This window comes from Thalassophryne amazonica, chromosome 16 (assembly GCF_902500255.1).
Source record: "Thalassophryne amazonica chromosome 16, fThaAma1.1, whole genome shotgun sequence".
Taxonomy (NCBI): Eukaryota; Metazoa; Chordata; class Actinopteri; order Batrachoidiformes; family Batrachoididae; genus Thalassophryne; species Thalassophryne amazonica.
Genome location: NC_047118.1, coordinates 79,615,869 through 79,631,709, shown reverse-complemented (window position 1 = coordinate 79,631,709; position 15,841 = coordinate 79,615,869). Strand labels below are relative to the sequence as shown.

Here is a 15,841-nt window from a genome sequence, read left to right as displayed (position 1 = left end):
ATGCACTGTGGCATATGTGGTCCAAACACTAAAACCTTCAAAATTAGCGCAAATCATCTTTTTTCTCTCTCTTCCTTTCTCTCCTGTAACCAGCTCTCCTCTGCCTGCAGAGGATAGAGCTGTATGTGTGCTAGGAAACATTTAACAGGTAGGTGCTAAAATTTTTGACTTCAGACTTCATAAATGTTTTTTACTGTTAAGCTTTATTCGGTATGCCTGCAAAAAATGTTAGTGGTCTAAACATTATCGGACCTACATTTATCAGAAGCTAATTGGTTGGTTTGCTGGTTTTCAAAGTTATCTGAAAAGCTAAATCTGATGATGAAAACATCAGCTTTGACAATTAGTGGTTAGCGGATTAGCGGAACTGTGCCCACCACTGGTACAGCCCCTGTACGACTATTCCCCAGTTCGACTGCAGCACGACAGTAGTGTGCATGCTCTCTACATTTGTGCTGGTCTGCTGTACAAGGAATTCAAATGCAGCTCGGATGCAGCTCGGATGCAGCTCGGATGCAGCACTACTTGCACAAATGTAGTTTGATCTTCACTTCATACGGAATTCATGCAATTCGTGCTGCAGGTCGAATGCAGTACGATTGCAGGTCAACTTGCACGAATGACATTCGATTGTCCATTCCTACAGCAGTACGAATGTGGTACGACTGACTCCACTGCTGCTTGTATGGTTTCCAACCACTCACATACATACATATACAGTAAAACTCGCCTATAATGGATTCAGGTGGACCAGCCAGTTTTGCCCATTATAATCAAAATCTGCGATATGTATAAAACAGACAAAATCCACTATGTTTGTAATGAATTGGTTACAGTCAGGAGGTGCCAAATGATCTACGGGGAATCCCCAGCTTCAATTAGATTTATGTATTTCCTTGATTAAATGTCTGACCTTGAATAGGGGTGTGCCTCATTTAATGACCGGATCAAAACTCCATTTGAAAAAATAAACATCTGCCTTAAATAAGCATTAGGAATTATGTGTATTAAAAAATGTACATTTGTTTGAGTCACTCTTTTTTAAGTTGACTGCAGTTTGGTACCTTATAATCCTAAAGCCTGATTTATGCTTCTACAGCTCCGTAACTCTGTGGCCATGCAATGACACTGACGTGCACGTAACACTTTTAAAGTTCTCCATCGCATTGGTGGGCATCATAAAGCAATTAAGTAAAGTAATTAAGTAAAGTAACAGTGGCTTTTTCTGGATCAACTTGTTGGGAAAGTGTAGTGACACGGACCCACACAAAAGGTAGCATGACTGGGAATCAAACCCAGATTATTGGTACTCCAGCTCTTATCCCACAGAGTTACCTGCTCAACATAAACAAAATTAGTTCTACACTGGTGAGCCAAACTGCTGTGCCATCAGGAGCCTGCCTACTAACCCACTGACACACTAGTCAATGTTTCTAAGTGCGCATAAATGGTAAAATTTATTTACATTTTTCACAGTAGATAAAGGTGTTATTGATTTATTGAAATTTTCACCAGCTATTGTTAACAATCCGAGTAATCCACACGTGCAAAGAAATCAAGTAAGTACCTAAATTAAGTTATGTGTAAGATGAGTGAAGTGATGGTGCCAAAGGTGCAGGTGCAAGCTCACTCATGGAACAGGGAAGCCCAAACAGGAAATGTCAAATTTTGAGTCCTTCCTGGATTGACAATAGTGGACATCTCGTGGGAATTCAGTGGAAAGTCAACATTGAAAGTGGAAATGCCAAATTTTGAGTCCACAATGAAACAGGAAATGTTTTTCACGACGTTGTTTTTGCTGTGGTATGTTCATCCGCTGTAAGGTTGTGTTACTTTTTGTTTGTCTCAATTTTTAAAAAATGAATAAAATAAAAAAAGAAGACAGAGATCTCGTGTGAAAAGAGGAGCTCTAGCAGGAATTCAGTGGAAAAGTCGACACTGAAACCTAACATGCCAAATGTTCAGTCAATACCGAAACCTGAAATGTTGAACACTTACTGCAGCGAAAGCACATGAGATTAACATGTATTTCACTATGATGTTTTTGCTGTGACACTTCCTGGGCCAACAGTACAGGAGATTAACTTGTTTTTCAGTTTGTTGGTTTTGCCGTGGTATGTTTAATCTCTGTAAAGTTTTTGTGTAATTTTTTGTTTGTCTCAATTTAAAAAAACAATAATAATAATAATTTTTTAAAGAGGAGATCTTGCAGGAATTCAGTGGAAAGTCAACACTGAAACCAGACATGCCAAATGTTTAGTCGACACCAAAACCAGAAATGTCAAATGTTGAACACATTTGGACCAAACGTACAGGAGATTTTTGAGTATGTTGTTTTTCATGTGCTACAGTTGTATGCAAATGTTTGGGCACCTCTGATAATTTTCATGATTTTCCTTCATAAATTGTTGTTGTCTCGATCAGAAATTTCAGTTAAATACATCATATAGCAGACAAACAGTGATATTTGAGAAGTGAAATGAAGTTTCTAGTATTTACAGAACGTGTGCAATAATTATTTATACAAAATTAGGCAGGTGCATAAATTTGGGCACCCTTGTCATTTTATTGATTTGAATACATTCAGCACTAATTATTGTAACACTAAATTGGTTTTGTAAGCTCATTGACCCTTGACCTCCTTACACAGGTGAATCCAATCATGAGAAAGAGTATTTCAAGTGGCCATTTGCAAACATTCTGTTGTGGGCTGGGGTGTTTGGCTGGCTTGGTTTTTGTTTTCTGTTTCTCCCACCAGGTGGTATGCATTCAGGACTGAGTGGCTGGGCATTAGGACCTCACCCTGAACACCTGAGGCTTGTTTTCACATGCAGGTCATCAGGACTCACAGCTGTGGTGTATTTTGTCTTGATCAGATATTGCTGCATTTAAACCTTGAATGCACAGTGTGTGATTGCCAGAGACTCGACCTTGTGAGCAGACGTGTGAGATCGACGTCAGGAGACCAATCTCACCAACACGGACGCAGAGACCGCTCCAGGTTTGACGCCACAGTCTGTGAAGGAGGATTGGGTGAGGTCTCACGCTCTTCAGCACACTTCCTGAGGTAATTTGGTTTTGGTGACTTTTATGAAGTAATGACAGTGGATTTGGTGTCCCTCACACCTTGTGTTATTGGGCTGTCACGTTATGCTAATTGTCTAATCAGTTTCTACTGCAGTGGAGATTTGAACTGAGTTGTTCCGTGCCTGCAGGGTGAGAAGCTGATGTATAGATTTAAGCCAGGAAGTGTTTGCTGATTGCGTGCACCTTTGAGTTGGGTCTCTCTGTGTGGAGTTGGACTCACCTCATGTTTTCTTTCTTCACAGACTCGGTTTGTCGCGGCCACCTGGGGGGTGTCGGCGGGGTCCCTGGGTCCGAACTGCTGTGGCTCCGGACCGTTCGCGCTGTTAAGAGCGCGCCGCGTTTCCACCTCACCAGACCGCGGACTTTTTAGTTGTTTAGCACGTCACACACTGTTATGTTTATTAAATTCTGTTATCTTTTGAACTGTGCTCTGCTTATTTTATGCTGGGTCCTTTCAAACGCTGGGTCGGTGCTCCGACCGCGTCCGAAACATAACACATTTCCCCTCTTTGCATCTCTTCTAATGAGTGGCAACATGGGAGCCTCTAAACAACTCTCAAATGACCTGAAAACAAAGACTGTTCAACATCTTTGTTTTTAGGGGAAGGATACAAAAAGCTACTTCAGAGATTTCAGCTGTCGGTTTCCACTGTGAGGAACATAGTGAGGAAATAGAAGACCACAGACACAGTAGTAGTTAAGAAGTGGCAAGCCAAGAAAAATCTCAGATAAGCTGAAGCGAAGGATGGTGAGAACAGTCATAGTCAACCCACAGACCTGCTCCAAAGACCTACAACAAGATTTGCTGCAGACATTGTCTCTGTGCATCATTCAAGTATACAGCACACTTTGCACAAGGAGATACTGTATGATGCTGTAATGCAGAGGGAGCCTTTTCTGCATACACGCCATAAACAGAGTCGCTTGAGGTATGCTAAAGCAAATTTGGACAAACCAGCTTTATTTTGGAATAAGGTGCTGTGGACTGATGAAACTAAAACTGAGTTATTTGGACATAACCAGGGGTGGTATGCATGACTAAAAAAGAACACAGCATTCCAAGAAAAACGCTTGCTACGTATGGTAAAATTTGGAGATGGTTCCATCATGCTGTAGGGCTGTGTGGCCAGTGCAGGTACTGGGAATCTTGTTCACGTTTAGTGTCACATGGATTCCATATCAGCGGATTCTTGAGAACAATGTTCATGAATCAGTGACAAAGTTAAAGTTGCGCCGGGGCTGGATCTTTCAACAAGACAATGACCCTAAACACTGCTCAAAATCTAAGGCATTCATGCAGAGGAACAAGTACAATGTTCTGGAAAGGCCATCTCAGTCCCCAGACCTGAATATTATTGAAAATCTGTGGTGTGATTTTAAGCAGGCTGTCCATACACAGAAACCAACAAACCTGAGATGTTTTGTAAAGAAGAATGGTCAAATACCTTCAACCAGAATCCAGACTCTCACTGGAAGCTATAGGAAGCGTTTAGAGGCTCTTATTTCTGCAAAAGGAGGATCTACTAAATATTGATGTATTTTTCTGTTGGGGTGCCCAAATTTATGCACCTGCCTAATTTTGTTTGAAGAATTATTGCACACTTTCTGTAAATCCTATAAACTTCATTTCGCTTCTCAAATATCACTGTGTTTGTCTGCTATATGATATATTTAACTGAAATTACTGATCCAAAGAACCAACGATTTATAAAGGAAAATCATGGAAATCATCAGGGGTGCTCAAACCTTTACATACAGGCCATGGTGGTTGAGTGCATTACTTACTGTTTTCTTTGAAACAATTGGGCACCGCAGTCTTGTTTGAGGGTGGTAAAGGGGTCAAATATGATGCATATGATGTCATTTCTCTACTCCCAGGGACAGAAACATGGCACTTTCTTCGCATTTACAAGCAAACAAAATGAAAATGCAAAGAAAAAGTGAGGATGTGGTGGAAAGTGGACACGTGTTGCAGTTCATTTATGACGCAGAGCTCAAACGTGTCGAGGCAATTCTGCAGGCGAGAGAACGCAGCTACTCTGGTTAGTTGTGTAGGCTAACACTTACGGACATGACCTCTCCCATTTGCCTCATCTTCCCTTCTCTACTGGGAACCGAAAAAAAATGGCACTTTGAGTTTTCGCGACTGCTTCGGTGATTGCAGCCAAAAACAAAACAGTACACCATTTTCCCGTGTGAAGTTAGGCTGTGTATATATTGCGCAACAGGAGTGGCTGAACGCATAAGTTGTCAAATCCTGCGATATCACACAGGGTTCAAACGAGATTGCGCTGCCTTATTGTACCTGCTAATTCCAGCTCTTTCTGAAGCTCTCCACAAGTGATCCTTGGCTCTTGGACAACTGGACAAAATGACGATTCGCTTTGAAGTTATTAATTCTGGCTGGAACCTATCCTTCCAACGTTGGGTGCTGAGCAGTTAGTCCCACAAAACAGATAATAATAATAATTATTATTATATCACGTCCTTTACCTGAGGGACAGTAACTTCAGTTTACGAACCGGCGAAGGGGGTCCAGCTCATGCCAGAGAACCATCATGTGCGCTGCCCCATGAAAAGTTAATGAGGAACAAATAAAAACTCCAGTGTGGAACGAAGGGATGATTCTCGTTTCTTGCCCACAACAAGACAAGAGTCCCAGTTAGTGACTTTAATCAGCAAAAAGGTGAGTCACAATTGACATCTTTAAATGGTTTTGTGTGGGTTTAATGAAGAAATTGTGGACCTGAACCAGAGAAACTTCGCTGCTTCAAGCAGTGCTGCGACCTGCTGCAGAAACAAACACTGCGTCCGCAATCAACGTAGAGAAATGATCATTTTCCTGATATACACCCTCATAAACAATGGCCGCTCCAGCATAAAGGGAACTGAAAGACTGATAAGGGAATCATTAAGCAAAAAGACTATTGATGGTGGATCAAATAATTTTGTATCAATTCTTAACAGGAAGCAGTTTTCAATACCCAACTCTAGTGTTATTACTATAATTTCATTGATTGACAATCAGAGAGAGAGGGAGAGATTTAGGTCAGATTATCATTAGATTATATAAACCATCATACATTTATACACTCACATTGGCACAGAAACATTCAGACACTGTACATACTGATTTACACACTTACACTCTTACATATATCAAATACACATCCAGAGAAAGATTAATAGGTTAGTGAGCCGATAAGTGTAAAGTGAGTGTGAGAACATTAGAGAGTGTTTGCGTGATAGTCTGTGCAGCAGGGGCGTAGGTTTGCATATGGACCATAGGGACAAGTCACAACCATTATTTTGGGATGGCAAAATAGTCCCTACCAATATTTAGCATTTTTGTTTATATAACAAAATCATTCACTATTTTTTTGCGAACTCGATACTATAATTTTAGTCGTCACGTTTTGTGTTTTCGACGTGCCAGAGTGACAGGGTTACCCATGTTGCAATTTCATTGGCTCACGTTCTTCTCACATGGCCGTAAACAAAGCGCATCTCGTGGCAGGCAGTGCTTAATTTGTAAAGTGGGAGGTCCCGGAGCGCAGAGGATGGGTGGCTCTGGTGCAGTGTTGCCAGATGTACAATAATTATCGTATTTGTACGATAGTTTTGCCCTCTGTACGATGTACGATCAATAATGGGAAAAAATCCAATATGTACGATAATTTCAGTTGGTTGCCCAAACACGCATCTCTCTCTGACACCCAAGAATCATTTTTCAGGCGTTGCACTCAGGCGGCATCAAAGACACAACACACACAGCTTTGGCCGCCCGGGACAACGTCATTTGAAAGCCCGCCCCCTCTCCATACAAAGTAATGAGTTCCATCCAATCTGTGCCGTGACAGGAAGATTCCCCAACCAACATCTTTTTTTTTTTTTAAACTTTATTTCAACAAATGCAACAACAAACGAACAAAACACAAGAGCAAAGAGATATACAAGAAAAATAAAAAAAGTTCAAGTTCCTTATGGAGGTGTCAACATTTTTTCTGTGTTCAACAAAATCTGCACAAGTGGCATCGGATGACGACAGCGACCTCGAGGTTGAATTCGACTCTTTCTAGTCTGGTAATTAACACGTTTGTGTCCCTTCACAGAAAAAAAAAATCTTTCTAGTAGTGCGTTCTAGTTTCCCCATTACTATAATTACTGTTTAAAAATGTGACATAAAATTCTTTGGAAATTAAAAAAAAAAAAAAAACGCTAAAATAGCTACGTTGTATGCGTTTTGTTTGTGTACAATCATTTCTCCCAAAATACGATAATTTTGAGGTTTTGGTACGATAGTTTCATATTTCATATCTGGCAACACTGCTCCGGTGCAGAAAAACAAGAAGGGCGGGGTGGAGGGCTTGCGAACAATGCTGTGCGCCACACTTACAATAAACTGCACACCCACACACACCTTCACAAATGACACTAACATCCTGCCTTTTCCTCAGAAATTACTACATTTATGTTTGCTGTCTGTCTCTGTACTTTTTTGTCACTTTTGCGCTCTTTTTCATACTTTTGCCTCGTTTCAAAAGTCACCAAACGCACTTTACCGTAATATATGCAACATATAGCATGCTGTTGGAAAGCACGGGTTCTTGGCTTGCTGTCAGTGTTAAATTTTTCAGAGTGAGGGCTTACATGAGAACTTACGGTAATGAGAATCAGCGGCGCATTAGTGTGAAACTTCCGTGTTTTTCCTCTGCGTTATGACATCACAGGCTTCGTTTACCGTAATACACCATATATATCATTGTAAATCCCTTTTTTTTTTTTTATTAGGTTGCCAGATACCTACAACTGCATTATTGATGAAGAGAATAAATTATACATCTTGGTTGCAAAAACTTTTTTTTTTTTTTTTTTAGCTCCACAAGTATTTTTTTGTTGTCTTGTTCTCTCAGGTGTAGGCCTATTGAATAGATTCGTGATTTTGGGTGCAATTTTGTTATTTAAGCTATTTGTTTGTTTGCCTACACGCTTAATATTGTAAATAAAGTGTTAAATTATTCAGCATTATGTCATCATATGTTATGTATTATGCTGTACTTGTGCGTCTAATGGTATGAGTGGGTTAGGGGGTGGTGGTGGTGGGCAGGGGGGCCGGGGGGGGTGGTATTGTCCCTAAAGCTGAGACCAAACCTACGCCCTTGCTGTGCAGTGAGTGTTTGAGAGTGTGACAAAAGGAGATATAGGGAGGATGAAGGCAGCTGTTTATCCAACTCTTTACAAGGTGGACAAAATCTATCTTCATATGTCAGCAACTTCTGTGCCGTGTGAGAGGGTTTTCTCCTAAACTGGAGAGGTAGTAACAAAGAAAAGGTACAGACTCAAGTCTAACACCACTGAAATGATCTTGTTTTAAATAAAAACCTTTGAAGTGCCCAAATCACCATCATTTTGTACAATCATGGTCATAACAGTCCCTAGTTGCACAAGCATTTCACAATTTATATCTGTACTACATATAGTATTTTATGATGCAACAATCACATTATAACAAGTATATTATTGTCTTTAAAAGAAAATATAGTCAAAAATTTCAAGATGCGTATAGAACCTTTATTATTAAACATACATAACAGTGCCTGACTGTTTCACGACATCTTGCCCTTTATTGTTCAATACAAGTGCTATGTTGAAGATTGGCCAGCAGACGTCACCATATTTAACTGTATCAAATGCTTTGAAATGCTGAACCATTTCAACACAATTGATTCATATTGATTCAGTGGTTAAAAAAGCTTTGGTTTCTCCATCACTACCTGTAGGTAGTTTCGGTGATTATGTACGATGGGTGGGAGGATGAGACCTCATGTTGTGTACCTGACTTGCCCTCGTAGTTGTAGGTGTGCATGGCCTGAGGGTGCAAGTGCCTGTAGCTTCTGTCCCCTTCATAGCTTTGGTCTTCCTTGGTGTGTGGATGAGGATGTGTACCTGACACTGGCAGATGCCTCAAGCTGCTTCACGGTAGGCACTGCCTTGTTGACTCACGTCATTGGTCTGAGGATACCTGCTTAATCCATTGACAGATTCCATTGGGTCTTGGCAATCCTGGCTCCTAACTTCCTGTTTCTGCAGTTTACGTATGTGCACAGGACAAACAGGCCCTGTTCAGTCACTGCACCCTGACTGGCCTACCGAGTTCTCCAGTTCTGCCCAGTTCCTATGCAATGGTCAGAATCTGGTTACCTCTCTTCCTGCAACTTACTGCCTATTCTTCCCAAACTCATAAACCAGGTGACCTGGCCAACCCACTTCCAAAATATCACTCTTCATTCTAAAAATCACACATGGGTCGGAAAAACTTTGACTGTGTTTCCATATTGAGTTGCGACGTGACCATTTGTGGTCAGTTGTAACTGAGGGTGTGATGTATACAGTCAACGTAACAGAAAGAGGAAAAAATGTAAGCACCTACTTGGGAGTGTTGGGAGGTCTTCTCTTCTTCATCTTCTTCATTGTCAGGTGTCTCAAAGTCAGACTCAGCCTCAGCAATTGGGACTTTCAATGACATAATGTTGTGGTAGTTGCTGCTGACAATGTTGACCTTTGATGCCGGTTGGTCAGTGGTTATAAAAGTCAAGGCCACATGTTCCTTCTTGTTCTCTTCCTCACCTTTGGTTGCTGATGATAACATTCACAAACACAGAAAGTGCATTCCATTAAATTAACTAAATTACACTACATTCCAAGGTGAAGCCATTTGAATTTTCTCTGAAGGTCCCCTGATTTTGGTCATGTAGGTTTCTTCAGATATGTGGTGAGTTAAATTATTTTTCTCTTTATTATAGTTTTCAAAGTGTTACATGTTTTTGCTGGTGATACTCCCTGGACTTACTAAGGTGTAGATAGTCATTAATATTGTAATTATTTTTTTAGGTAATTACGAATATTTAAATGTAGTTTTCATAATGTTAAGGTGTACACAGTAATTAATATTGTCATTCAATATTGTCGTTCAATCTGACAATAAAAACACCCCCACAAATTACCGCTACATGAGAGTTGGCTATTAAGTCAAAAATGCTCTTTTGGTAATGCCAAACAGGTCCCAAGACAGAACCTTGTGGCACACCACATGACAGAATGGCAGCAACAAAGAAACATCTGGTGACAGAGATGGGAAGAAAACCAGTCCCGGACTGGCTGAGAGATCCCCAACCATGTCCTGAGTTTCTCAATCAGAATACCATGATCAGCAGTGTCATAATAACAAAGCAGTCCAGTACTGGTATGCAAAAAATACTCCATACAGCGCTAACCTCCATGGTGCTTTTTTCAGAGCAACGAGGTGTGCGCCTCATCAAGGTGCCACTCTGCGTCTTCGAAAAGTGTCACCATGCTCGTCATCAAGATGCCACCATGCAAGTCAACAAGGTGCTATCATGCACCTTGCTGTCATGGTTTAAAATCCTGGAGGGCAGCAAGGTCCCCCTGCTCAAGCCAGCACATGTCCAGGCCAGTTTGAAGTTCACCAGTGACCATCTGGATGATCCAGAGGAGGCATGGGAGAAGGTCATGTGGTCAGATAAGACCAGAATAGAGCTTTTCGGAATCAACTCCACTTACCATGTTTAGAGGATCAATCAATCAATCAATTTTGTTTTTATATAGCGCCAAATCACAACAAACAGTTGCCACAAGGCGCTTTATATTGTAAGGCAAGGCCATACAATAATTATGTAAAACCCCAACGGTCAAAACGACCCCCTGTGAGCAAGCACTTGGCTACAGTGGGAAGGAAAAACTCCCTTTTAACAGGAAGAAACATCCAGCAGAACCAGGCTCAGGGAGGGGCAGTCTTCTGCTGGGACTGGTTGGGGCTGAGGGAGAGAACCAGGAAAAAGACATGCTGTGGAGGGAGCAGAGATCAATCACTAATGATTAAATGCAGAGTGGTGCATACAGAGCAAAAAGAGAAAGAAACAGTGCATCATGGGAACCCCCCAGCAGTCTACGTCTATAGCAGCATAACTAAGGGATGGTTCAGGGTCACCTGATCCAGCCCTAACTATAAGCTTTAGCAAAAAGGAAAGTTTTAAGCCTAATCTTAAAAGTAGAGAGGGTGTCTGTCTCCCTGATCTGAATTGGGAGCTGGTTCCACAGGAGAGGAGCCTGAAAGCTGAAGGCTCTGCCTCCCATTCTACTCTTACAAACCCTAGGAACTACAAGTAAGCCTGCAGTCTGAGAGCGAAGCGCTCTATTGGGGTGATATGGTACTACGAGGTCCCTAAGATAAGATGGGACCTGATTATTCAAAACCTTATAAGTAAGAAGAAGAATTTCAAATTCTATTCTAGAATTAACAGGAAGCCAATGAAGAGAGGCCAATATGGGTGAGATATGCTCTCTCCTTCTAGTCCCCGTCAGTACTCTAGCTGCAGCATTTTGAATTAACTGAAGGCTTTTTAGGGAACTTTTAGGACAACCTGATAATAATGAATTACAATAGTCCAGCCTAGAGGAAATAAATGCATGAATTAGTTTTTCAGCATCACTCTGAGACAAGACCTTTCTGATTTTAGAGATATTGCGTAAATGCAAAAAAGCAGTCCTACATATTTGTTTAATATGCGCTTTGAATGACATATCCTGATCAAAAATGACTCCAAGATTTCTCACAGTATTACTAGAGGTCAGGGTAATGCCATCCAGAGTAAGGATCTGGTTAGACACCATGTTTCTAAGATTTGTGGGGCCAAGTACAATAACTTCAGTTTTATCTGAGTTTAAAAGCAGGAAATTAGAGGTCATCCATGTCTTTATGTCTGTAAGACAATCCTGCAGTTTAGCTAATTGGTGTGTGTCCTCTGGCTTCATGGATAGATAAAGCTGGGTATCATCTGCGTAACAATGAAAATTTAAGCAATACCGTCTAATAATACTGCCTAAGGGAAGCATGTATAAAGTGAATAAAATTGGTCCTAGCACAGAACCTTGTGGAACTCCATAATTAACTTTAGTCTGTGAAGAAGATTCCCCATTTACATGAACAAATTGTAATCTATTAGACAAATATGATTCAAACCACCGCAGATGAGAACAACCCCAAGAAAACCATCCCAACCGTGAAGCATGGGGGTGGAAACATCATACTCTGGGGGTGCTCTTCTGCAAAGGGGACAGCACAACTGCACCATATTGAAGGGAGGATGGATGGGGTCATGTATTGCGAGATTTTGGCAAACAACCTCCTTCCCTCAGTAAGAGCATTGAAGATGGGTCATGGCTGGGTCTTCCAGCATGACAATGACCCCAAACACACAGCCAGGGAAACTATGGAGGGGCTCCGTAAGAAGCATTTCAAGGTCCTGGAGTGGCCTGGCCAGTCTCCAGACCTGAACTCAATAGAAAATCTTTGGAGGGAGCTGAAACTCCAAACCTGAAAGCGCTAGAGAAGATCTGTATGGAGGAGTGGACCAAAATCCCTCCTGCAGTGTGTGCAAACCTGGTGAAAATCCTTTGTAATTGCAAACAAAGGCTACTGTACCAAATATTAACATTGATTTTCACAGGTGTTCAAATACTTATTTGCAGCAGTAACATACAAATAAATTATTTAAAAAAAATCATACATTGTGATTTCCGGAATTTTTTTTTTTTTTTTTTTTTTAGATTATGTCTCTCACAGTGGACATGTACCTAAGATGAAAATTTCAGACCCCTCCATGATTTCTAAGTGGGAGAACTTGCAAAACCACAGGGTGTTCAAATACTTATTTTCCTCAGTGTATAAACATATGAACTTCCGGTGTCGCCCAAAAGCTGCTGACGGTGTTGGGCCCGTAGTCAGACCTGTTCGCTTTCTTCACCTCTACGAAGAACTTGCTTAACAGATGGTCGTCAATGTCGTTAGTGGGTAAGCTTTCAATCTGTGTGTTTTTTCAATGCTGTTTAGATATTTATGGAGTATGTAATGGAAATTGAAGACTTAACAGTATTCCCTGAAAACCCCCTTCTGTCTGATCATTTCTTAATAACATTTACATTTACTCTGATGGACTACCCAGCAGTGGGGAATACGTTTCATTACAGTAGAAGTCTTTCAGAAAGCGCTGTAACTAGGTTTAAGGATATGATTCCTTCTTTATGTTCTCCAATGCCATATACCAACACAGAGCAGAGTAGCTACCTAAACTCTGTGAGTGAGATAGATTATCTCGTCAATAGTTTTACATCCTCATTGAGGACAACGTTGGATGCTGTAGCTCCTCTGAAAAAGAGAACCTTAAATCAGAAGTGCCTGACTCCGTGGTATAACTCACAAACTCGCAGCTTAAAGCAGATAACCCGTAAGTTGGAGAGGAAATGGCGTCTCACTAATTTAGAAGATCTTAACTTAGCCTGGAAAAAGAGTCTGTTGCTCTATAAAAAAAAGCCCTCCGTAAAGCTAGGACATCTTACTACTCATCACTTATTGAAGAAAATAAGAACAACCCCAGGTTTCTTTTCAGCACTGTAGCCAGGCTGACAAAGAGTCAGAGCTCTATTGAGCTGAGTATTCCTTTAACTTTAACTAGTAATGACTTCATGACTTTCTTTGCTAATAAAATTTTAACTATTAGAGAAAAAAATTACTCATAACCATCCCAAAGACATATTGTTATCTTTGGCTGCTTTCAGTGATGCCGGTATTTGGTTAGACTCTTTCTCTTCGATTGTTCTGTCTGAGTTATTTTCATTAGTTACTTCATCCAAACCATCAACATGTCTATTAGACCCCATTCCTACCAGGCTGCTCAAGGAAGCCCTACCATTAATTAATGCTTCGATCTTAAATTTGATCAATCTATCTTTATTAGTTGGCTATGTACCACAGGCTTTTAAGGTGGCAGTAATTAAACCATTACTTAAAAAGCCATCACTTGACCCAGCTATCTTAGCTAATTATAGGCCAATCTCCAACCTTCCTTTTCTCTCAAAAAATCTTGAAAGGGTAGTTGTAAAACAGCTAACTGATCATCTGCAGAGGAATGGTCTATTTGAAGAGTTTCAGTCAGGTTTTAGAATTCATCATAGTACAGAAACAGCATTAGTGAAGGTTACAAATGATCTTCTTATGGCCTGACACAATCTCTGTGCTTGTCCTGTTAGACCTCAGTGCTGCTTTTGATACTATTGACCATAAAATTTTATTACAGAGATTACAGCATGCCATAGGTATTAAAGGCACTGTGCTGCTGTGGTTTGAATCATATTTATCTAATAGATTACGTAAATGGGGAATCTTCTTCACAGACTAAGGTTAATTATGGAGTTCCACAAGGTTCTGTGCTAGGACCAATTTTATTCACTTTATACATGCTTCCCTTAGGCAGTATTATTAGACAGCATTGCTTAAATTTTCATTGTTACGCAGATGATACCCAGCTTTATCTATCCATGAAGCCAGAGGACACACCAATTAGCTAAACTGCAGGATTGTCTTACAGACATAAAGACATGGATGACCTCTAATTTCCTGCTTTTAAACTCAGATAAAACTGAAGTTATTGTACTTGGCCCCACAAATCTTAGAAACATGGTGTCTAACCAGATCCTTACTCTGGATGGCATTACCCTGACCTCTAGTAATACTGTGAGAAATCTTGGAGTCATTTTTGATCAGGATATGTCCTTCAATGCGCATATTAAGCAAATATGTAGGACTGCTTTTTTGCATTTGCGCAATATCTCTAAAATGAGAAAGGTCTTGTCTCAGAGTGATGCTGAAAAACTAATTCATGCATTTATTTCCTCTAGGCTGGACTATTGTAATTCATTATTATCAGGTTGTCCTAAAAGTTCCCTGAAAACCAGACGTTCCCTGAAAACGTACTAACGGGGACTAGAAGGAGAGAGCATATTTCACCCATATTGGCCTCTCTTCATTGGCTTCCTGTTAATTCTAGAATAGAATTTAAAACTCTTCTTCTTACTTATAAGGTTTTGAATAATCAGGTCCCGTCTTACCTTATGGAGCTCATAGTACCATATCACCCCAATAGAGCGCTTTGCTCTCAGACTGCAGGCTTATTTGTAGTTCCTAGGGTTTTTAAGAGTAGAATGGGAGGCAGAGCCTTCAGCTTTCAGACTCCTCTCCTGTGGAACCAGCTCCCAATTCGGATCAGGGAGACAGACACCCTCTCTACTTTTAAGATTAGGCTTAAAACTTTCCTTTTTGCTAAAGCTTATAGTTAGGGCTGGATCAGGTGACCCTGAACCATCCCTTAGTTATGCTGCTATAGACTTAGACTGCTGGGGGGTTCCCATGATGCACTGAGTGTTTCTTTCTCTTTTTGCTCTGTATGCACCACTCTGCATTTAATCATTAGTGATTGATCTCTGCTCCCCTCCACAGCATGTCTTTTTCCTGGTTCTCTCCCTCAGCCCCAACCAGTCCCAGCAGAAGACTGCCCCTCCCTGAGCCTGGTTCTGCTGGTGGTTTCTTCCTCTTAAAAGGGAGTTTTTCCTTCCCACTGTCGCCAACTGCTTGCTCACAGGGGGTCGTTTTGACCGTTGGGGTTTTTCCGTAATTATTGTATGGCTTTGCCTTACAATATAAAGCGCCTTGGGGCAACTGTTTGTTGTGATTTGGCGCTATATAAATAAAATTGATTTGATTTGATTTGTTCATGTCCAACTTGGTTTTTCTAATCATGTTTTGTATCTTTCTGGATTGCAAAAAAGTTTTCTATCTGTTCTTGACTGTTCTGAACTGTGTTTTCATGTTGTTGGCCTGCATTTCATTTTGTATGTCCAC

At 40.7% G+C, this 15,841-nt stretch overlaps 1 protein-coding gene across 1 annotated transcript in view; it reads right to left on the bottom strand.

Annotated features, from left to right (window-relative positions):
* The window catches only part of scn4ab (sodium channel, voltage-gated, type IV, alpha, b), a 214,308-nt gene that overhangs the window by 67,988 nt on the left and 130,479 nt on the right, over positions 1-15,841 (bottom strand). Inside the window, 1 exon segment of the mRNA XM_034189852.1 lies at positions 9,518-9,723. Coding sequence (XP_034045743.1) covers positions 9,518-9,723 — 206 coding nt within the window.